The sequence below is a fragment of the Canis lupus genome, chromosome 7, assembly GCF_048164855.1.
Source record: "Canis lupus baileyi chromosome 7, mCanLup2.hap1, whole genome shotgun sequence".
Classification (NCBI taxonomy): Eukaryota; Metazoa; Chordata; class Mammalia; order Carnivora; family Canidae; genus Canis; species Canis lupus.
In genome coordinates, this window is record NC_132844.1 from 40,193,278 (window position 1) to 40,217,439 (window position 24,162).

General features: G+C 34.3%; 1 protein-coding gene across 2 annotated transcripts in view; it reads left to right on the forward strand.

Annotated features, from left to right (window-relative positions):
• Positions 1 to 24,162, forward strand: part of LMBRD1 (LMBR1 domain containing 1) — a 109,716-nt gene that overhangs the window by 21,431 nt on the left and 64,123 nt on the right. For both annotated transcript variants that reach the window (XM_072832452.1, XM_072832453.1), the window contains exons 4-7: positions 5,105 to 5,202; positions 7,518 to 7,585; positions 17,981 to 18,069; positions 21,273 to 21,346. In XM_072832452.1, the coding sequence (XP_072688553.1) occupies positions 5,105 to 5,202; positions 7,518 to 7,585; positions 17,981 to 18,069; positions 21,273 to 21,346 (329 nt within the window). The remainder of the gene's footprint in view (positions 1 to 5,104; positions 5,203 to 7,517; positions 7,586 to 17,980; positions 18,070 to 21,272; positions 21,347 to 24,162) is intronic.

The window sequence follows — 24,162 nt, forward strand, 5'->3', positions numbered from 1 at the left end:
AATATATCTATTAAGCATGCAAAGTATGAAGTTTGAAGCCCCTTGTGTGCCTTTCCATGATGCCACCTCTTCTCCAACTCCCTTAGAAGTAACCACTATTATAATTTAGTCTCTGTTAAACCCTTGATTTACCTTTAAAGTTCTACCAAGGTGTATCTTTAGTTTTACATTTTTTTTACTTTATATGAAATTTCATATAAAGTTGCTTGTTTTCTCTCAGCCATATGTTTCTGAGATTCTTTCGTATTCGTGCATGAAGTATAGCTTATTTTTATTGTCTATGAATATAACACGTGTTAATCAGTCTGGACATTTGGATTGTTTGCTATTAAAAATTGTGTGTTGAACATGTTTGTACACGTTTCTTGTTGCCTAAATGCAAAATGCATACATACATAGAGTTGATAGACCATAAGTTACATGCATCTTCAACATTCTAAATAACGACAAATTATTTTTCTAAGTGTTTATACAAATCCCATTGAAAAGATAAAAACATTCCAGTTGCTCTGTATCCTAAACTTGGTATTTTTTTAAAGATTTTTTTTTTTTTTAATTTTATTTATGAGAGACACAGAGAGAGGGGCAGAGACCTAGAGAGAGAAGCAGGCTTCCTGCCAGGAGCCCAATGTGGGACTACTCGATCCCAGGACTCCAGGATCATGCTCTGAGCCAAAGGCGGACACTCAACCACTGAGCCACCCAGGTGTCCCTAAACTTGGTGTTTTTGTTCTTATTTTTGTTTTTGTTGTGTGTTCCAGTAGAACTTTATTTACAAAAGCAAGTGGTAGGCCAGATTTGGCCCTTAGGCTGTAGTTTTTTGGCACCTAGCCCAATGAGTTACATAGCAAATAAAAATAAAAACACTGTGTATACAATTAGTGACTAGAAGAAGATATCCCAAAGTTTAAATTAGGTGGCATTTAGATAGTTGAATTATCTATAATTTTAATTTTGTGTATATTTTTGTATCTTACAGAATTTCCCAAATAAGTATATACTACCTCTAAAATGAAGGAGAGAAAAAGAACATTTGAAACTGTTCATGCATTATCTGAGCCCTTGGAATAGCAAGGAAACTTTATCCTGACATTAAAATATTGCTGTAAAATCCTGCCGACAAGACTAATATTATTTGGATTATGTGGGACATCAAGATTGTAGCTGTAATTTTAAAAACCATAGTGTACTTTTTAAAATATGGCTGACACAAATATTACATTAATTTTGGGTGTTCTGTATGCCAGACTTTGGTATTGCTATGCATTTTTAGTTTTTGCCAGTCTGGGAAGTGTGAATTGATAGTTCCTTAATCTGCATTTCTCTTATTTGAAAATGAAATTGCATGTTCTTAAAATATTTATTGACTTTTTCAATTTTCTGCTTTAGTTACCTTTTTTAGTTGGGTTGTTTGTATTTTTCTTATTTAAGAAATTTTTTTTATGTACTCTGAGTAGTTTGCACAGTGATTCTAAATATTTTCCCCCCACTGAATTCTTAGGAGAGTAGGGACTTCTGAGCTTTGATTTTGCCATATCCACGAACCCTAGAATGATGCCTGGAACATACTAATTAGATATTTTTTTAATTGAATACCCTTTACCAGAGTATCATACGGAGTTTTTTGTTGTTGTTTTGTTTTTTAATAATTCTTTCAAGTAACGTATTACATGGATAGATTATTCTTCAGTCAACTTTGCATTCCTAAGATAAACCTTGACTAGTCGTGATGATGGCTTTTTTGGTTTTTAAATCTCTTGCTGGATTTGATTTGCTGTTTTCTTATTTGGTTCTTTTTAAAAAATTGACTCAGGTAGACTGGTATATAATTTTCCTTTATCTTACTATTCTTACCAGGTTTGTGTATGAAGACCCTACAAGCTTCATAAAATGAACTTTGAAGTGTTAATTTATTTTTTTCATTTAGGGAATGCTGTGGACCAGTGAGCATTACATGGTCTCTTTGTCCCATAATCTAGACCTATGTTTGATAACTAAGGGATAGAAGTGAGCATGGCAGTTTGTACAATAATTCCTAATGAACTAGCCACAAAACTTGTTTCTTGTAGCTGAGTTCTGCTAGTTAGAATTTTTAATAGCCATATGAGAGTACTTCCAGCAAGGATGCAATAATAGCTTTGTTGAATTAGAGGTATTATTTCCACCTGACCATTTGGTCTCCTTATTCTGTTGCATAAACAGGCAATAATAGTTACCATGTAGTTTGGAGTGATTGATCCTGGCTATAAAGGGAAATAGAGTTGCTGCTACCTAGTAAAGACAAGAACTGTATCTTGAACCCAGGGGATTCTGTGGCACTTCATGATGCTACCATGTTCAATGGTTAAAGTTAATTGAGATCTATTACACTCATGGCTCACAGGCAGGACCACCATAGTTCAGGAGTGAATGTTTGGGTTCCCCCATTTCTTGTATCAGATTCTGCTTCAGCAATTACACTTGGCAGCTGTTAACAGACTGGAAGTAGATGACTTAATGGATTGTGGTTTTAAATCTCACTTAAAATAAGTCTAGAAATGGGCCATCCATGGTTCAGATGGCAGCATTATGGCATGAGGATCCTAAACATGTGTTTGTTTTTTTCCTTCTCTTTTCCATCCTTAATGCATGATTTCCATCTTAAGGTTACGAGAGTCCAAAATGGTGGTTAGAGAGTAAGCTATCATGTGTCCATTTTAGGCAGGAAGTAGGAAGGAAGGGGAAGGACAGAAAGGAGAATGCCAGCTGAGATGAAAATGGGATATGTAGCTAGCAGTCTTGACCCCAGATTTCTCCAGCTGGGTAAATGGGATAATTTTAGAAGGCTTTTAGAATTCCCAGAATATCTTTATACTTTGGCCTTCTGAAACAAAAAGCTTTGTAATGATTAATTATACTATCACAATATTGACTAAGTTATTCTTTGTCTTAATGTTTTCATCAGTAGTTGGGAGGAATAAAAAATGTCTAAAAATCCAAAAGCTTAATTTATCCAAGTTAATTTTCATGTGAGTTATAATTTAATGATACCCAGTTTTTAAAAGGGGTAGGTTATTTGCTTCATGTATATGAAAAGATAACGATCATCATATTCTTTGCCACAGTTTTTGTCCATTTCCTTTTAAGGGTTGATGGCTGTCTGTTCACTTGTTTTTGCTTGTTCTTGCTAAGATGTTTTAAAAAAAGGACTTGTTTTATGAGTTTATTTTTTTTGCCAACTTCTGTGCACATGAAGTTTTAAAATTTGTTCTTAATATGTTTTCTTTGTTTGTGGGACTAAACCAAAGAGCCTGTTTATCTTTTCTTTGCTAGTAGCAGTCTTTTAACAAAAACATTTACAAATAAAAGCATACTTTATAAAGATGTCAGGATATGAGAGTGTCATCACTGTTGGAGTTAAGAATAATTTTCCTTTGAAAATAGCTATCAATTGGAAATAGAACTGTAACAGAAGCAGTTTCTCTGTTTCATAATAGTGGTAGCAGCAACTTTTTTTTTTTTTTTTTCATTTACAGATATATAAACCCAACTGGACATTAGAACTGATCTGAAACACAAAAATGTTAATTATTTTTCTTTATAGATTAACACTTATGGGTTAAAGGAAGAGATCTTTATGAAGGACACTGAGGAAAGAACAGTTAGCTTCACAGAAGATCATTTATTTAGCATGTGGTGTTAGCAAAACAAAGATTTAGAGCAGTTGTTCTATACCTATTTTGAGTCACAGACTGCTGAGGGGTTATTATAGTCTTTTCAGATTGTTTCTGTTCCCCACTTCCTTCCCCCAGGCATGGATTGCTAGTAACTGCCTTTTTCTGAATATTCCTGTTGCCATATATCTTCATGTCTCTTTACAGTCAGTAGCTGCCCCAACCACTTTTTTGACTTGCAATAAATTAGTTACGCCAGTTTTAAAGCTTTCCTAAGTTCAGTCATAGAAAATGTACTCCTGTGTTTAGGCTTATTTTATTCAGCATAAGGTTTGTGAAATTCATCCTCATCTCATGTATCCATGGTTGCTTCTTTTTTATTGCTGTATACTAGTCAATTATATAAGCAAGCAATCTATATATTGTTTATCTGTTCACATGTTGATGGATGTTTGGGTCATTTCCAGTTTTTGACTACTGTGAATAATGTTGCTAAGAACATTCTTGTTATGAAAGAGTTAATGCAGGGGGTACTTGGGTGGCTCAGTCTGCATCCGACTGGATCTCAGCTCAGGTCCTGATCTGAGGGGGGGTCCTGAATTCAAACTCTGCATTGGGCTTCACATTGGGCATGGAGCCTACTTTAAAAAGAAAGAAAGAGAGAGAGAGAGACAGAGAGAGAGAGAGGAAAAGCGAGAGGAAGGAAGGAAGAGAGAGAGGAAGGTAGGAAGGAAGGAAGGATTAATGCAAGACACTTGAGATAGTTCACTTGTATACTTTCAGGAGGGCCTTCTTCTGTGGCTGACCCTTACTGATTTGTATAAAATCAGTTTTATAACACTACATATTTTAAACTTCGATTGGGGAAATTATTTGTATCAAAAGGACAGTATTGATTATAGCTATTTTTTTTAATTTGACTGGAAAATATTGTGTCAACTTGATTTTCAGTTGGAAGGAATATAAAAGTTAACATTCCTTTATTTTTTAAAAATATTTTATTCCTTTATTTATTTTAGAGACAGAGAGAGAAGGTAAGTACATGTGTGTGAGCAGGGGAGGGAGCAGAGTGAGAGGGGAGACAAGCAGACTTCATGCTGAGCACAGAGCCCCTTGTGAGGCTTGACCCCACAATCTGAAGCTCAGGTGTTAGCTGCTACACTTGTTATAGGCACAGTTATTATCATTACTGCTGAAAATTGCCCCATGGTTAACTTAAATTATGATCTAATAATGCTATTGATTTCTTGGGACAGGGATCAGAAAAGGCTGATTGGGATATTACATATAAACAGTTATGGGTATAGGGATCAGATGGGGAAGTGACTTTGTTATGTAGTGTGAATTTGGTAAGTTACATTTGTATGTTAATATGTACACACACAAGTATATATATCACAGTTATTAAGTTTATGTGTATTCGGTGGAACTCAGCTTATGTCTTTCCACAGCCTTATATTCTGTCATACTGTTCTGTGTGTTCTTCTGGATCCCTTTTGTCTACTTCTACTATGAAGAGAAGGATGATGATGATACCGGTAAATGCACTGTAAGTATGTTTATTTTATGTTCAGGGAGGAGGAAAGATTATTTCCTTTCTCAAAGAATGACATGACTGAATTTATTCTGGAGCAGTGTTGTCTAATGGAAATACAATGTGAGCCAGATGGGAAATTTTAAATTTTCTAGTAGCCACATTGAAATAAGTAAAAAGGAGCAGTTGAAATTATTTTTAATGATACATTGTATTTAATGTAATAGGTTCCAAGTATTACCATTTTAAATAGTCAAAACGCATTCTTAATGAAACATTACATTTCTTCTTTCACACTAAGCTTTTGAGATTTAAAATGTATCTTAACACTGCAGCACATCTCAGCTTGAACTAGCCATTTTTCAAAAGCTCAGGAGCCACATGTGACTTGTGACAATTGTTTAGACAGCAGTTCCAGAGCAGGGGTTGGTGGACTTTTTCTCTAAAAATCAGGCAATAAACATTTTGGGCTTTGTGGGCCATGTGGTTTATCGCAGCTACTTACCTCTGCTGTTGTACTGTGGAAGTAGCCAGAGATAATACTTAATAAGCTTGATGTGATCCAGTAAAATAGGAGATAGGCTACATGTGGCCAACAGGACAGTCTGCTGACCCCTGTCAGCAGGAACACTTGTAGACTATTTTTACTAATCCAGGATAACATTGATATAAAAACCTGATAAATATAACATACATATATATATATCCAAAACTTCAGACCAACATCACCTAAGTGCTGGTATACGAATCTTAACTGAAATATTAGCAAATTGAATTCAGAGGTATCTTAAAAATATATGAATATAGTACAACTGAGTTGGGCCTGTCTCTAGATTGCATGGGTGGTTTAGACAGCGTATCTATTAATATATAGTCATTTAATAGGTCAAAGAAGAAATCATGTTGAAAGATAATTTGCTAAAATTGGACCTTTTTTTCTGATTTAAGGGAAAAAAGGCAACATAAAAGGAATTTTTTTAATTGCATTACAGGAATTTGTTTTATACCTTTTTATGTTTTGTATTTAAATACAAAAAATACATATAACTTTCACTTAAAAGCCAGCATTATGCCTAATCATGTTTATTAAAACCTTAAAGTATTCGCATTAAGATCAGGAGCGAGTACAATGTTTGAAGTGATTCCAAGTGGCAATCAGTACAGTTTGTTAGAGAAAAAAATAAGATGTTTAAATATTTATATAGAAAGTCAAAATTAATTCTTTGCAGATACTTCTGTAACTCTGTATTTGTAAACCCAACATATATGTAAGTTAAAGTGGCTGGTTAGGAATTTAATGTTAAAAATGGAATGAATGAGGGACGCCTGGGGGCTCAGTGGTTGAGCGACTGCCTTCGGCTCACAGGATCCAGGATCGAGTCCCTCATGGGGCTCCCTGTGGGAAGCCTGCTTTTCCCTCTGCCTGTGTTTCTGCATCCTCTATCTGTGTCTCTCATGAATAAATAAATAAATCTTTAAAAAAAATGGAATGAGATGCCAGCTTTCTCTTTTCACTTCTTCTGAAGTTCATCTTCCCCAACCTTTTGGTTGAACTTAAGATCCTCCTCAACCTTTACTTTAAGATTTTTCGTAAAGATTGTCTTAACTCCTTTGTGAAGAATTCGTCAAATGAAGCATGAATTTAAATTTTAAAGGTGATTTTTAGAGAATTCCTTAGGCTGAGAGATGAATAATGTTTGTTTATTTGTTTTACTGATTTAACCTTTTCTCTGAGATTAACTTTTCTTTCCATATTTAGAATATCCAGCTTTGTGTTTTTCTTTGTCTTTGGACAAAGATAATAATAAATGTGTTATATATTTATATATATGTTCTATGTATTTTCATTTTATATAAATATAATTAATATATGTTATATATAAATATAGAGATATATATACACATACATGCATATTAAATATTATAATTATTATTTTAACCCATTTTAATGAATTAAGGGAGAGGTATTGTAGTTTCTGTTTGCTTCCTGTTTTGGGGAATATTTTATTAAATATTCTTATAATTTTACTAATGATTATGTTGAACTGATTACAGTTTTCAGTACTGATTTCCATAAGTCTAACCATTGAAAAGATTTTAAAATCTAGTGTGGTTTGCAAAGATACTTATGATGTGACGTATACATTGTTTTTCCTTAAATTTCAAGATTATTTTTCAACAAGGAAATTGTACATAGTTGAATATAAATGTGTATTTGATGTGAAAGTACTGTTACACTGTAGCAAGGATATTTTACATTTTAATTTTTTAAGAGTATTTTATATATTAAAGGTTTAGTAAATGGTATACTTTTTCCCCTTGACTTCCAGCAAATTAAAACGGCATTCAAGTATACCTTGGGATTTGCTTTAATTTGTGCACTGCTTCTTTTAGTTGGGTAAGTCTTGATTTTTTTCCCCCTGAAAATGGAAATAGCATAATAATAATAAAGGCTCATTCAGAAAACTGTAGGGAAAAAAAGTGTAAGAAAAAGAATAAACTACTGTTTATGTTACGACTAACCACTAACCTTTTTTGTGTATATTTTTCTATTAAGACATTTTTTATGTGCTCAGATACATTCAGGGTGCTCTCCCCCCCCATACATATACCATCCATGTTATAATTTTAATGGTTTTATTTTATGAATTCTTGATAATCTACTTGCTGACATACTGTAGGCATCTCTTTGGATAGTAAATGTAGATTCATCAATTTTGACTGTATTGCATTCTCCTTTTAGGATACAACAATTTAATCTTGTAGTGATGATTACTTGAACATTTATGATGTTTCTAGGTTTTCCATTTTTATGAACAGTTCTTAAATGAAATCCTATCTCTGCATCTTTTCGGAGTTGATGCATCAGTCTTTAAATCTTTGAATTAGGGATCCCTGGGTGGCTCAGCAGTTTCACGCCTGCCTTTGGCCCAGGGCACAATCCTGGAGTCCTGGGATCGAGTCCTGTGTCGGGCTTCCAGCATGGAGCCTGCTTCTCCCTCTGCCTGTGTCTGTGCCTCTCTCTCTATCATAAATAAATAAAAATAAAAATAAATTTAAATCTTTGAATTAATCTTTGTGTATGAGTTCCTTTCTTAAATCTTCTTCCTTAAGGTTTTATACTAATTTCAGTAAAATTTTGCATGTTTTTATACATTTAAAATTTTCTCTTTGGAAAACATTTGTCCTTGTTAATGGAAGACATTTCTCTTTGTTAAAATAGGTTTTGATTCTTTTTTTTTTAAATGTTAGGAAATAAAGTGAGGTGTTAATAAGCTTTTAAAAGGTCCTTTGTATAATTTGCTCTCAGAAATTTCAGTAAATAAAAAATGTCATTGAATACATTTTGTGGTGGGAATAAAATTGGTCAGTAACCTTTTGTAGTTCTAGGAGTTCTTAGAATACAAATGTTTTATACTCAAGGCATATTTCCAGTACCTTTTGTCTGCCTTGATGTGTCATGAAAAAAGAGTACTTATTGAACGGACAGGTTTTTTTTTTAAGTAGTTTTTCTATTTATTTTAGCTATTGATTTTTTTTTTCCTAAGTCTCTTTTGGCCTCTTAAGAAAGCAAGTTATGTGAATTTTCTTTGTTAATATGAAAGTCTATCATTTAGAAAACTAAATTATCTAGAACAGAATTTAGTAAACTTTTCTTTGAGTAGTTATTAGTAAGTATTTTAAGTTAGAGGTCCATATGGTCTTTGTGGAAACTACTCACCTCTTTTGTAGCTTTATAGCAGTCATGGACACAATGCGAAGAGAAGGACATGGCAGAGTTCTAATAAAACTGCTTACAAACAATCAGTAGTTTGCCAACTCTTCATTTAGAATGTGACTAAGAACCATTAGTAAACCACACTTCTTAATTAGCAGTCAGGGTATCTCCCAAAGGTATCCGAAAGTATATTTGTAAATTTACTTGGTCTTTTCATGGCATATTACCCTCAGGCCCCATTTAGAGTTACATTTTACACAGTTCTGATACAACTTTAACATTCTCTAGATGACATTTATTTATTTAGAAGCAGTATACTAAAAGTTAAGAAAATGTTTCCTTGCAAATACACGAATAATAAGCAACAGTTTCATCAGCCATTTTGAACAATATAACATTCACTTATTTTTCCAAATATTATTATATACTAGTTAGTTCCAGATACTGTACAAGAGCCTAGTGAAACAGCAGTTAACAGAAAAGATAACTCCTCTTCGTGGAGCATTCAAGAGAAGTTTAGAGGGGCAGGGAAAGAGAATAAAAAAATGAGTTGTGTTAAAGTTGTGAAATGTTAGGGAAAGCACTGATAAGGGAATATTTGAGAAGATATTTGAAGGAAGTGAGGGAGCCATGAATATATGTGGGGTGAAGAGCATTCCAGACTGATAAAACAACAGATGAAAAGCCCTGAGACTTGAGAGTATCTGGCATATTTAAGACAATGAGGAAACTTAGTGGGCTGGAGTAGAGTGGGTAAAGGCTAGAGTAGCTGAAGATATGGTCAGAGGTAACTAGAGCTGCCAAATTTCGTAGGATATCATAGGCCATTGTTAGGATTTTGACATTTATTGTGAGAGAAAGATGGGAAACTCTCAGAGGAATTTTTGTCTTTGAGCAACTTAATCTGATATTTTAACAAGATTCCTAGATGGCGTTTTACAGTTTGACTTTATAGGGGTAAGGGTAGAAATATGAGATCTGTGAGGAAGCTGTTGTAATAACTGAGGCAGTGCATAATGATAGCAGTAGTGATTTGATTCTGCCTATCTTTTGGAGAAAGAGCCAGCATGATACTCTGATAGGATGCATAGGTGTGGTGTGAGAGAAGGAGAAATTGAGGATATATTGTGAAGTCTTAGGAACACTTCTCTCACTTTTGACACCAACTGCAACTTTGGGAGTTTCTTAAAACAGTCTCAGGTTTGATAATTCTCTAGGATTCACAGAAATTTTTAAAAGCTATTATATTCATTGTTATCATTTATTATAAGCAAATACAGGTTAAAATCAACTAAAAGAAGAGACACATAAGGTAGAGTCTGGGAAGATTCTAAATATGAAACTTCTATTGTCTTCAAGATATGTTACTTTTCTGGCATTGATATATAGCTGTATATGTGGAGTATTGCCAACCAGGGAAATTCACATGAGCCTTAAGACAGAGTTTTTATTAAGACTCTGTTATTTAGGCAAGTCTGATTGATTGATCGCCCACATAGTTATCTCAGCCTCCAGGTCAATGGATCCCATGTGTCTCAAAGTCCTTACCCTAAGTCACGTGGTCAGTCTTTCTGGCTAACCATTTAAGATGTTGCTAGCTCCTGCCCTAAACAAAGACATTGAATACTTGCCAGAACCATGGGTAAAATTCACACCTTTTTTTGGGCAAAGCCAAATTTTTTGCTGCACAGAAAGGGTGAAGTTGTTATCAACTCAGGCAAATCTGAAGGAGGAGGTTTGGTGGGGAAGTATCAGGAGCTCAGTTTATTTCATGGTAAGTTTTATAGGCAGTCAGGAAGAGATGAGTAAGACACCAAATCAGGCGTCAGGAAAGTCAGAGTTTAGTCTTTGCTCTTCCAAAGCTATATCTAGCTCCAAAGAGAAAATTAATTTTTTCTTTTGTAAAATGTAAAGGATAAGCTGAAGTATTTTTCCCTGTGCCACCTCTTGCCTTTTTCAGTACTATGGTCCTTTTGTAATTGAATTGATAATGTTGCCTCTCAGGCGGATAATAGGTGAGAAGAAATGGCCTTAGAAAGCATTAATTCAGTGGAAGGCTTTGATTTAAGTGGAAAGATATTTCCTCCATTGTTATATGAGCAATAAAAACGAAAAGAGGTGCAGGTGGTTTCTTAGGTTTTGTGTGCAAATAAAAGAATTCTTCTCTGATTGGCCTCTATTTTCTCACTGATATTTGACATCATCAGCTGAGGGCACTGATAGAGGGGACTGCTATATTTCACAAGCCTGAAATTTGTGAATAAAATACTAATTATGTTTTGGTTACCCAGGATAATGTTCTTCTCATTACCATATTTGAATGAGGTATATTATACATTTAAATTAAGTGATTGACTAAATTTCTTAAAATTTTCCTGAAGGTAACCTACTTCTAGTTTTTGTTAAATTATGTATGTTTTTCTTTTAAAACAATAGATAATTTTATGGCAAAAATGTGGTTGAGGTTTAACTAAGTCATGTAGCTAACATTTTTGGAGCACTTTGTTGGGTAGTGGGCAAGGGCTTGGGGATAAAGATGGAGGGCCATTGTGTCTTTCCTCAAGGTTAACAGTGGGGAGAGACATAAATATATAACTTGAGCTATAATTAGGTGTTCTCAAAAGGGATAAATACTAAGTTTTGATGATAGAGTAGCAAATTCCTATTCTTGCCTTGAAATCAGGGAAGACCTAATAGGGAATAATATTTGAATTGAAATTTGAAGAGTGAAAATTAATCAGCAGACTAAATAGAGAAAAAAAGATAAATAGCACGTATAGTGTATTAGTCTTTTCAGAGTGCTGTAAGTGACATATATTTATTTTCTCATAGTTCTAGAGGCTAGAAGTCCATGATCAGAATGTTGGCAAGTATGGTTCCTGGTGAGAGCTCTTGTCCTGGCCCATGGACAGCTGCCTTTTTACTGTATCTTACATGATCTTTCCTGTGTGCTCTCACTAGGAGAAAAAATGCTCTCTGTTGTCTCTTCCTTTTCCTAAAGAGACTCAATCCCCTTGGACTAGGGTCCCAACATTATGACCTCATTGAACTGGTTACTTTTCTAAAGGCCTTATATCTAGATGCCATCACATTAGAGGTTAGGCCTTCAACATAGGAATTTTGTGGGGACAAGTTCAGTCCATAACATTCTGTTCTCTGGCCTTGCAAAATTCATGTCCTTCTTATGTGCAAAATACATTCATCCCATCTCAGCAGCCCTCAGAGTCTGAACTGAGCATCAGTTCTGAGTCCAAAGTTTCATCTAAATATCACCTAAATCAAATATGGATGAGACCTGAAATATGATTCATCCTGAGTCAGAATTCTTCTTTAGCAGTGAAGTTGTGAAACCAGACAAGTTATGTGCCTCAAAGATAGAATAGTAGGGCAGGCACAGGATAGACATTTCTGTTCTAAAAGGGAGAAATTGGAAAGAAAAAAGGGGCAATGGGTTCTAAACAAGTCAAAGCTAACAAGGCAAATTATATTAGATCTTAAGACTCAAGAATAATCATCTTTGGTTGGATGATCTGCTCTATAGACCTACTAAGGGGTAGGTGGTAGAGTCACCACCATGGCCCTAAGTAGTGGCCCTGCCCTCTTGGTTCTCAGCATAGGTCCTGCTCCCTTGACCCTTTGTAACAGTTTCCTGGTGGCTGCAATTGAGGAAACTGAGGAGGAAGCAGCCTTGCCACCTGGGCCTGTGGTGGGAATGGCAGCCCTATTGATAACTGAATTGCTTTTAGGTACGTTTTTGTGAGGGATAAAGCATGTTCTCAACTAAATAATTCTGTCTTGTCCTGTAGAATCCCATAGGCTACCTTATTTTGTTCCATCTCTGTTCCCTATATTTTAAATTGGCAGTGTCCCTGCTAGTATCATCCTACCACTATTCCTGTGTAGGCTGAAACTGTTGATTAAACCCATTGTTGCCACCCATACCCCTCTCCTCATCAAATGGTTGTTCAGCCACATTCTTAGCACAGGCTTCAATCATTTTTTTTTTTTTTTTCAGTATGGATGCATTAGTTCTTTTTTGCATAGCAGTTCCTTTACCTTACCTGTCTCCTCTCACATTTTACTGTAAACAATAATGAGAAACCAATCTACTCCTTCAACACTTTGCTAAGAATCCTCCTCAGCTTTAACACTTTGCTTAGAATCCTCAACTAAATACCCAATTTCATCTCTTAAAAGTTCTGCTTTCCACAGAACTACAAAACAGTTTAGCCAAAGTCCTTGCCACTGTTTAACGAGTTATCTTCTTTCTTTTAATTTCCAATAACATGTTCTTCATTTCTAGCTCAGATTTCACGACAATGACCTTTAGTATCCATATTTCTACTAATGCTCTATTCTATATCTTCTCTAAGACAACAGAGGCTTTCTCTGTAATTCTTTTTGAGTCCTCCCTCTTGCCTTTAACATCCATGTTTTTATCAGTAGTCTCTTTGTTAAAATATAAAATATTTGTTAAAATATAAAATGAGTAAATTTGAAGATCCAGTTGGTTTTATTCAGCAGTTTGTGAGTTTGGGCAGCATCCAATCTAGCAAATAGAAGGGAGCTCTAAGGAGTTATGCGAAATGGAAGATTTTTATAGGTAGACGAGGTGGGATAAGGAAGTTCAAAGAGGGTATTGTTTCAGGCAAGACAGGGTTTTATCAGGCAGACTCGGAAATTCCAGACTGATTGGTTTAAAATTCTACTCTTGGGAGAGGCTGAAGTTGCAATTATGTATTAAATCTTGGTGGCGCTTAGCACAAGTGACTCCATTTGGGACTGACCTTCCTCCCCTCCCCTCCCCTCCCCTCCCCTCCCCTCCCCTCCCCTCCCCTCCCCTCCCCTCCCCTCCCCTCCCCTCCCCTCCCCTTCTCCTTTCCCTTTTTAAAGTCACCTTCAAAGCAGCCTAGGCTTTTTCTCATATGCACTAAAACTCTTCCAGCCTCTGCCTATTACTGAGTTTCAAAGAGATAGCCTCATCTTTAGGTATTTGTTACAGTAGCAATACACTTTATGGTACCAAAATCTGTACCAGTTGGGGCGCCTGGGTGGCTCAGTGGTTAAGCATCTGCCTTTGGCTCAGGTCATGATCCAGAGTCCTGGGATTGAGTCCCAAATTGGGCTCCCTGTGGGGAGCCTGCTTCTCCCTCTGCCTGTGTCTCTGCCTCTCTCTGTGCCTCTCATGAATAAATAAATGAAATCTTTAAAACACACACACACACACACACACACCCCAAATCTGTATCAGTCTACTTGGGCTGCCATAATAAAATAGCACAGACTGGGTAGCTTACACAGTGAACACTTATTTTCTCACAGTTCTGGAGTTCTGGAGGCTAAAAGACCATGATCAGGGTGTCAGCAAATTTGGTTTCTGCTGAGTTTACTTGGTGTGTAGATGGCTGCTTTTTCACTGTCTTCTCACATGGCCTTTACTCTGTGCTAGCAGGGAGAGAGCGAGCTGTCTAGTGTCTCTTCTTTCTCTTATAAGAACACCAATCCTGTTGGATTAGAGCCTTACCTTATCTTTAGGACATCATTTAACCTTAATTACCTCCATAAAGGCCCAGGATCCCAATACCATCACATTGGTGGTTAGGGTCAACATGAATTTTAGGGGGCGGGGGGGTCTATAACATGGTAACTGAGAGACTGCAGTTAATATGGAATATTTGAAAAATGATATTAAACATATAATGTGTGGGGTTTTTTTGTTTTGTTTTGTTTGTTTTTTAGAGCAAGAAACAACACAAGTGGGGTAGGAGAGGGGTGGGGAAGCTGGGAAATCCCAAGCAAGCTCCATGCTCAGTGCTGAGCTGGATGTGGGGTTTAATCTCACAACCCTGAGATCATGACCTGAGCCAAAATCAAGAGTCGAATGCTTAATTGATTAGAGCCACCCAGGTACCCTACATATATTGTGAATTTAAACTCCTACCCTCTCAATACAAAAAAAACCTATGATGTGATGTTTCAGGTGTTTGTGTGGGTGACAGGCCATGAAAGCCAGGTAGGTAGACTCTGGGTCTTACAAACAATGTTTAAGAAATTTTGAGTTTTATCCTGCTGAACAATTGAAAGACAGTGGAGATGTGTATACATTTGTATGTGTGAATGCATAAAAGTAAATATATATGAATTTATTTTAAGAGTTACAGCACTGTGAAGGATGCATTTGAAGGGGCATTTGGGAGTTGGATTGGAGAATTGGAATATAAATGGTAGTTAGGAAGACAGATTATATAATTATTGTAATAGTTCAGGTGATAGATGAGAGTCTGAATTAGAGTAGTTACAAAGAGAGCAGAAAGGAAGAAACTGGTAAGTTTGGAAGATAAATATGACTTGGTGATTTGGTATAAGATGTGAAAATCTTATTTTCTTTTCTACTGAATTTATCATTTCAGTTTCATATCTACTGAAATTCATTAGCCTTTCCTTTGTCTTTTCCTTAAGAGACAATCTATATTAAACTAATACCGTGAGTCAGATTGGGTATAAAGTATTTTTACTAAGCAGTTATTCAGTTTTACTGTTTTTAAGATTATAAGAAAAATTTATAACCTTTTGAGGCTCCAGTTCTTGATCTAGTATGGTGTATTTTTGGAAGCTAAGGTTCTCTTTATTCCTTTTTTTTTTTTTTTTTTTTTTTTTTTGAGAGACTGAGATTAAGAAAATACCTGTATTTTCTACCACACAAATCTCATTATACTCATACTCTTGGTTACGTCATTATCATTTAGTAAACGGCTGATAACCATTAAATGCTGCCTCCTCATCAAAATTGATATATCTGTATTCCAGACATATCTGACTTTAATTTTAGTTGCCTTTGCATCTTTTAGGAGATTTTCCTTTCTCTTTATAGATCTTTGTTCTACAGGATAACATTTGGCCAGTGAACATTGGTTTGCCCCTTCCGTTGTTAAGAGGTTGAAATGCTTTCATATCAGTCAGCTGCTGCTCTGCCTTCCTGAATCTTCTTATGCCACCCTAGGCCCATTTAAAGGGTAAATCCTGGTTCAGTAGGATCTTCAGAATTAAGGCCAGTGCCTTTGTCGGCTCGTTTGTGTCTTTGCCAAATTGGTTGTGAAATGTTTTGAATATTACTGTTTGGGACATGTAGATTAATTTAGTTATAACTCTTGAATTCTGCCTCTATGGTGTTTCTCTTAGTTTATGTGAAAATATTTCACATCTGTTTCTTAGATTATACAATCCTGGTGGCAATGCGATTCTCCTCATTGAGGGGAACCTGCTTTGGGGTTTGTGCTTTTGTGACTACCTCTAGTTCCTACCTAAAAGTAAGTGCTAAAATGCTAACTCTACTGGATCTCTTCAAAATAAGTATTTTCCTGGAGTCATTCTGACAGTAGTTTGGGCCATTTGATCCTTTAAAAAAATTTTTTTTTCTTGGTCATAGTTTTTTGTTATATATTTGAATTGCTAAAGAGTCCAACTCAGGAGTTTGAACATGTAAGTGTCATCAACAACTAAGAGTTAATTTTCTTCTACCATTAGGCAGAACCTTTGATTACCTAAAATTGATATAGATAATAAATATGCTAAGTACAAATACTTTTTTTAGATATTTGTAATATATATTTCTATTTTAAATAAAATCAGTGGTATTTTGTACATGGAAGTTTTTCCCCATACTCACAGAATTGGTCATTCCCAACTAACAAATTCAAAATAAGCATATATATGGAAAAAACTCTGTCCAAATAAAATCGAAGGATATTATATAGGTAGTTTTTTCTTGCTTGGTTTATACTTTTGTTCAATGCAAATAAATAAGTTAATATCATTATAGAAGCATAATTTGCAATAGTTTTTTTTTTAATTTTTTGATTCCACTTTACTACTTTAATTTGCTTTTGATTTTATGGCCAGGGCAATAATGAACTATTTTACATTTATTGCTATCTGTGTGAGTAATCACTTTTCTTTCTCAAAGTGGTATGAAATAAGTCTCCAAGGTTAAGAATGCAATAAATGGACATCAATGCAAATAATTAGAAATTTTAATAACTTTCTGACGTGCTCTGATTATTCATCTTTTTATAAGAATAGTAAGTATCAGTAGTACCCAGGAGTAAAGGCTAAAAAAAGAGAATTATACTTTGTTTTAGTTACACACATTATCAGAGTAGATATTTACTATATTGTTGAACTCATTTAGCATTTCTTCTTTATAGATTTTTGTGATTTACAATTAAAATTAGGTTAGAAAGGAGGTAGTATTAGAGTTATTTCTTAAATTTGTTTGATTATCCACATACACAATTTAGGGATACTCAGCCCGTTACTTTAGTCTTGTTTCTGAGCTAGATACTAAAGTGGTATCTTTCTTCTTCCTTCTCTTTTCTTTCTTTTTCTTGATTATTTCTTTGTCATTTCTTTCTCTTATTTGTTTCTTTCATCTCTGTCTTCAATTTGTCCCTGTTTAAGCATCTAGAGCAAGTCCTAGGAAGCCAGCTATCACTGTTATTTTTATGATGCCAGCTGTGGATTGAAAAATAAATAGAAACTACTTTCACTCTATGTATTGGTTAGACTCTTTGAATGACCTAAAAAAAATGCTAAGAAGAGAGTAAAAAAATTACCCCTAGTCTCACAATAAGATCTTTATTGTTTATTTTCATATATTTCCTTTCTATTCTATATGCATAAATATGTTGAAATCATTACATATAATTTATATTCTGTTCTCCTGATTCAACACAGAAATTCTTAACTTTTTTTGTGCCATGGACCTTATTGATCATCTTTGGCCCAGGGCTCCTTCTCAAAATATTTTAAATGCAAAAAGTAAAATACAGACTACAAAGGAAACTATATTGAATGAGGTAATAAAACTATTAAAAGAAATTTATAATATGATAAATACATAGGTAGGAGACTTATCACACCCCTCTGTACATGGTGCAGTTTGATTTGTTAATTTGTGTGTGTTGGGGGAGTTGACTTTTGTGTTAAAAGATTACTAGAATTTGAGTTTTAGACCATTATCTTCTATTCAGATTTTTTTATTTACAACATTAAGCAAAGTTATTTTCTTTTTTGTAGTGCTTTTGTACCTCTGAATATTCCAAATAACAAAAATTCTACAGAGTGGGAAAAAGTGAAGTTCCTGTTTGAAGAGCTTGGAAGTAGTCGTAAGTATTCTTTTTAAAAAAATATTCAGGGGGATCCCTGGGTGGCACAGTGGTTTAGCGCCTGCCTTTGGCCCAGGGCGCGATCCTGGAGACCCGGAATTGAATCCCATATCGGGCTCCCGGTGCATGGAGCCTGCTTCTCCCTCTGCCTGTGTCTCTGCCTCTCTCTCTCTCTTTCTCTCTCTGTGTGACTATCATAAATAAATTTAAAAAATTTTTAAAAATTAAAATTAAAAAAATAAAAAAATATTCATAATATTTTATGACTCTTGGGACTTTTCTGAGTAGTCTGTTTTTACCGTGTTAAGAATTTAACTCACAGTTCTTTTGACTTGTGGTTAAAAGTGTACTAGAAAAATTGGGAGCTTTGTGTTGTTAATACTCATTGCTAGTTATTATATAGTTAAGTGTCTTCTTCATACAGTTACCAAGTTGAAAAAAACTCTAATCTTCAAAATATTTCAGTAGTGAAGGTCTTATAATTTCTAGTTGTTTGTTAAATCACTTGGGATTACATAGAATATGTTAAAGAAAAGTACTTGATATGTTTTTTTTTAATTTTTAGCCAATGAACTATATATCGCTGTTTGATCATCATTAATTTTTTATGTGGAATATAAATTACAGAGGTTTTATATGAATGAAATAACATTTTATTATAAATTTACTTCACCAAAACATTTTGGAATTGCTTTTCCAGAAGTTTTCCTTAACTTATTAATCAATGTGTCTTTGGCTTTTAAAAGGAAAAAAAAATAGGCAACTTTAGGAGGTTAGGTTAAGAAAAATGCTCAATCATTGAAAAATACAGTTGGTATTATAAACTGATATCAAATAAGAATGTGTATCTTTTCAGAATTTCATGTGCATTTGGACATAGTAATAACTTTATTTTCAAAGAAACCTAGAGTATTTTATAAATGTGAAAAATGTTTATTGATTTGGTATTTATTCTTTTAATAAGTACTGTACAATCTTGATCAGCATTACTTTTCCCTCACCCAGATACGATATTAAAGGATGATTAAATTAAGTCTTGGAATCCTTGCTGTACAACTTCTTAATTTTCTTGCTTTCCACTTAAGATTTCATCTTGTAAATTGTGGTCCATTAATATCTTGCTGATACTAGCAAGACTAGGATAGCAGTCCTGGCATGTACTAATACTGAATTGTTAGGATTTATGCACCTGATCCTATTACTGAGAAATAAATTGCTTCTTATAGTTAACTCCTTAAGGTCTCTTGCATAACTACTCTTCCGTCTTATACATTAATTTATACTAGTCTTTGAGTATTAGTATAACTTGAATTGGTAATTATAAGTAGCATTATTCTAATTTCTGTAATCTCATGCTCTTTAGTCTTAATATTATTTTCTTTTATCTCAAATCTTAAACACTGTATCCTGGAGTACATTTTGCTTATCTTTGTTAGTAATACTAAGTTTTTTAATTGGCCAAATATGTTAACATAGTATTCCATTTTATCAATTGTAAGAGGCATATTTTCCCACATTTTTGTATTTTTGATATTGGAATGTGTTTTATAAGTGATAGTACTTTAAAATTGCTATTAGCTAAATACCAGATATCTCCTAATTTTTTCATCTTTTTTTTTAAAGATGTTATTTATTTGAGAGAGAGAGAGAGTGTGTGTGCACATGCACAAGCAGGGGATAGGGGCAAAGGGAGAGGGAGAAGCAGACTCCCTGCTAAGAAGGGAGGCTGACATGGGGCTCCATCACAGGACTTTGAGATCATGACCTGAGCCAAAGGCAGATACTTAACTGAGTCACCCAGGTGCGCCTCTCCTAGTTTTATGAACACTTTCTGTTGATAATTCTAGTAAGATCAAGAAGATCTAGCATCAAAATGTTTTTAATAAAATCTAATATTTTAAAATGTTTTGTGAAATGAAGGCTTAAAATTTAGCATTGCGTAGTTTGTGAATTTAAAAATATGCTTTCTTCATGTACTATATAAAACTGAGACGTGAATTTTAAGAAGATAGATGGTTTTAATTTTATTATTCATGAAAGATTAATATACATTAAATTAAAATTATATTTAGTTGCATAGGACCTATATTTTAACTAGATCAAAACAAGTTCAATAGGACCTGTATTAAAACTGAAAAGTTATTATTACTCCCATTTATGAATATTCAAATTTGCATAGTACATCATTGTATAGTCTAGTATAATTATTTAAAAGTATCATTCCTGCCTCTGACTTATTAGCCTTTCCTTAAATAATTTACTAAGTCTAACTTGTTATAGTATTCCTATGTTAGTGCTTTGTTTGAATTTTGTTTGCTTTTTGTTTTTGTTTTTTCCTGCCAGATGGGCAGTCTAGCTCTTTTCAAATTAATGAAGGAAATATACTCTTTAAGATTTAATTTTAGGCTATATGTTGAAAACTTAATTTGAAAATTAAGAAAGAAATTAGAAGGGATGCCTGAGTGGCTCAGCAGTTTAGCATCTGCCTTTGGCCCAGGGCGTGATCCTGGAGGCCCTGGGATTGAGTCCCACAATGGGCTCCCTGCATGGAGCCTGCTTCTCTTTCTGCCTATTCTCTGCCTCTCTCTCTCTCTGTATCTCATGAATAAATAAATAAAATATTAAAAAAAAAGAAATTAGGAATATCAAGATTGAGGGCAGAGGGAAGAAGTAGTCAAGATCAGTGGGTTTCCTATGTAATGTTATTTCTCAAGCACTGCTATTCAGAAAGTCTAGGATAGTTTTTTTGCCACCTTTTGAGCATCTACTATTTTGTTGATTTCTTTTTAAGCTCAATAATTAGACAGTAATTTTCCTCTTTAATTTTAAGAAGTGAAAGAAAGAAAATCATAGTTCAGAAGATCTTTTGCAAGTCAATTTGTGAAGAGCTCTTTAAAAATTTCTTTCTCTGGCACCTGGCTGGCTCAGTCAGTAAAGCATGTAACTCTTGATCTCAGGGTTTTGGGCTCAAGCCCCACATTTGGTGTAGAGATTACTTAAAATCTTAAAAGAAAGAAAGAAAAATAACCTTAAAAGCTCTTTTCTCCACTTGGAGTTGGCACTTCAAAGACAAAGTGATACACATTGGGTTTTTTCCTTCAGAATATATAAAAACCCAGTTTTTATATCTTTATGTTGATTTGAACATAAATATTTGGATAGTATATGTGTACATTTTTAACAAAATTCTTCTTTTTTTGCAGATGGTTTAGCTGCATTGTCATTTTCTATTAGTTCTCTGACCTTGATTGGAATGTTGGCAGCTATAACTTACACAGTAAGTGTAATGGTGATAATTGAGTTAAAATCAAGAAATTACTTTATGAAGCAATTTCATTTTATCTTTGTCATGTATTCAATTTAATTATATTTTCCTCTTCAATATTTTAGTACTTTCTTCTTCATGTTCTTAAGTTTTCTTTACTTAAGGGGAGGATAAATTTTTAACAACTTAGTCACAGTCATTTTATCTGTATTTTTGAAATTTAATATTCAGAAACATTTTATAACTTGTAAAACTTGGAGTTGGTTATATTATATGCAATAGATTTAGTGATTTATAAGCATATTAGAACTCTGAACTGTGTAGATCAGTATCTATTACTGATGCAATAGATTCATTCCACTTGGGCATATAGGGTTTTTAAAATTCGATTTTTTATATAACGTGATATTTCTGTAGTATACAGAATCTAATCTTCTACTCTGAGAGACTACTTTTTTCCCCCATCTTTCTGGAGATAGTAAAGTATGAGTTATAGCCTGCCAGACTTGTGTTCAGACTCCTTTTTGAGTTTTTTGCTCAAATTATAGAGGGAGAACCAGTAACAAATGCTTCTAACCTACATCTTGAAAGAGAGTAGTGTAGGAAACTTTAAATTATCATGAACCTTTTCAGATTAATGGAGTTTGTGTTTACAGCATTTTTAGTTCTTACAGAAATGGGAAATACTGGTTATAAAGAAAGCATTTTTGGATATTGTTCCAATAGGTCTTTCTTTAGACATGAAAAAAATGGGCTGTTAGTGTGATAGCAGAATCTAACTTTGTTACATAATTATTCAAGGGTCATCATTTAGAATAAAAGAAGTCTAAAATACATGCATTTTAATATCTGTCAAGTACTTATTTGGACACTCCATTTTATTCATTGTCATTTTTGTTTTTTTCATTGTATTACTCTGTAAGGAATTTGTCATAATATCAGCAGGTAATTATCCTTCCATTTCATAGAATATATGTGTACTATGTTATTTATCTGTATTTTTTTTTCTTTTTGGAGAGAGAGTGTGTGAGTGGGGAGGGGCAGAGGGAGAGGGAGGAAGAGAGAGAAAGAATCTTAAGCAGCTTCCATGCCTGGCATGGAGCCCATCACAGAGCTCGATTCCATAACCCTGAGATCATGACCTGAGCCAAATCAGGAGTTGGACACTTAACCAACTGAACCACCCAGGGACCCCTATTTATTTGTCTTTTAAGAAGCAGTCACAAGTTAACAACACATTATGAGTTAGACCTGGACTCTAATTGCTATTCTGTGACTGATGTGTTAAGCTGATTTTGCATTTGTTTTCTAACCTTCCTAGGTCAGTGTCTTACCCATTAAATGCTAATTTTAAAAAAATGCCTTTTAGAGATTTTTAAAGGTCAAATGATAGATGTAAAAGCGCTTTGAAAACTACAGGAAAATGAGTATATAACAGTTGACAAAAGATTAGTCAGGTGAAACAAATGGAAAAAGAGGAAACCAATATGTAAGGTCAACATCAAGAACTATGAAGAGTCTAACATTTTACCCTACCTGCAGCCTGCTGTATTTCTGTGGTTGTTGGCTGAAATGCAAGACTTCTGGGTCAAAGAAAAGACCTTTATATTGCACCATTAACAGCCATAGGGTTAACATTTTCTTGTGCTGGCTTCCTGAGTTCCAATTCCCATTGGGCAGTGTGAAGTGCATAAGATAATACTTTCGTATAGAAGAGGAACATTAACCTGAGGGAAGCTAAATCTTTTATAATGGACAATAATCCTGCCTGCTCTTTGCTCCAGAGAAAGATGTTGTCTTTGTTTTCCAAGGCTGTTTTCTATATAAACATCCTTGAAAGGATAGTATGGAAAAAAGTGAACATGTGTACCTGGCTTGCAAGGTTAACAGAAGTGAGAGACCCATTGAGGATTGATGTCCAATATTCAAATGGTATTTGCAATGAAAAAAATAAGGCAGTATAATGGGATAGACAATACAGGAGGCTGGTTCTACTATAAAGGTCAGGAATGACTTCTCTAACATTTGAATAGAGACTTGAGTAAAGTGACTAAGCCAGCTATGAATGAAGAGTAAGTGCAGAAATTGTGAGGTAGGCACATGTGTGCTGTGTTCAGATAATAGCAAAGAAGCAAAGCCAGTGTGGCTGGAGCTCAGTTAACAAGGGGAAGGATGAATGAAGTTTAAATGAGAAATAGCCAGAGGCCATGTTATGTAGAACCTTATACACCATGGTTAGGATTTTGAATTTTATTTTGATTGAGATTAGAAACCATTGGGAGGTTTTAAATGGAGAAGTATGATAGAACCTATCTAACATTTTAATACTATTACTCTAATGGCTCTGAATTACATAAGCTGTGGCAGTGATGAGTAGGAGTGGGAAAAATGTGTGAAATTATAAAATTCTTTGAAAGCTTCCCTGTAAGAACAATATTATTGTAAAGAAAATATTTTGAATTAATATTTTATATTACTCTAACAAAAACTGTGAAAATTATCATTTAAATAATTAAACCAGATAAAATAATCATACTGAGTTAAGGTATTCTTAGAAGAGCTTTACTTTTTTAGGTTGTAGAGGGCATTGATAGAGGACTCTATGATGGGGCTTTGGCTAGGAACCTGAAAGACATAGAAGGTATGCTGAATAAGTAGGGAGGGGTCCCTTAAGTCCTAAGCCCAAGGGAGAGGGTCCAGTGTAACAGTATAGCAAGGTCAAACTATCTAGGAGTTCTATTTTTTCTTAAGTAGCATAGGCAATAAAATGTGATCCTGGTGGAGAGTCTTTAGTAGTCTTCAGTAGTCTTCACTACTAAAAAGTCTTT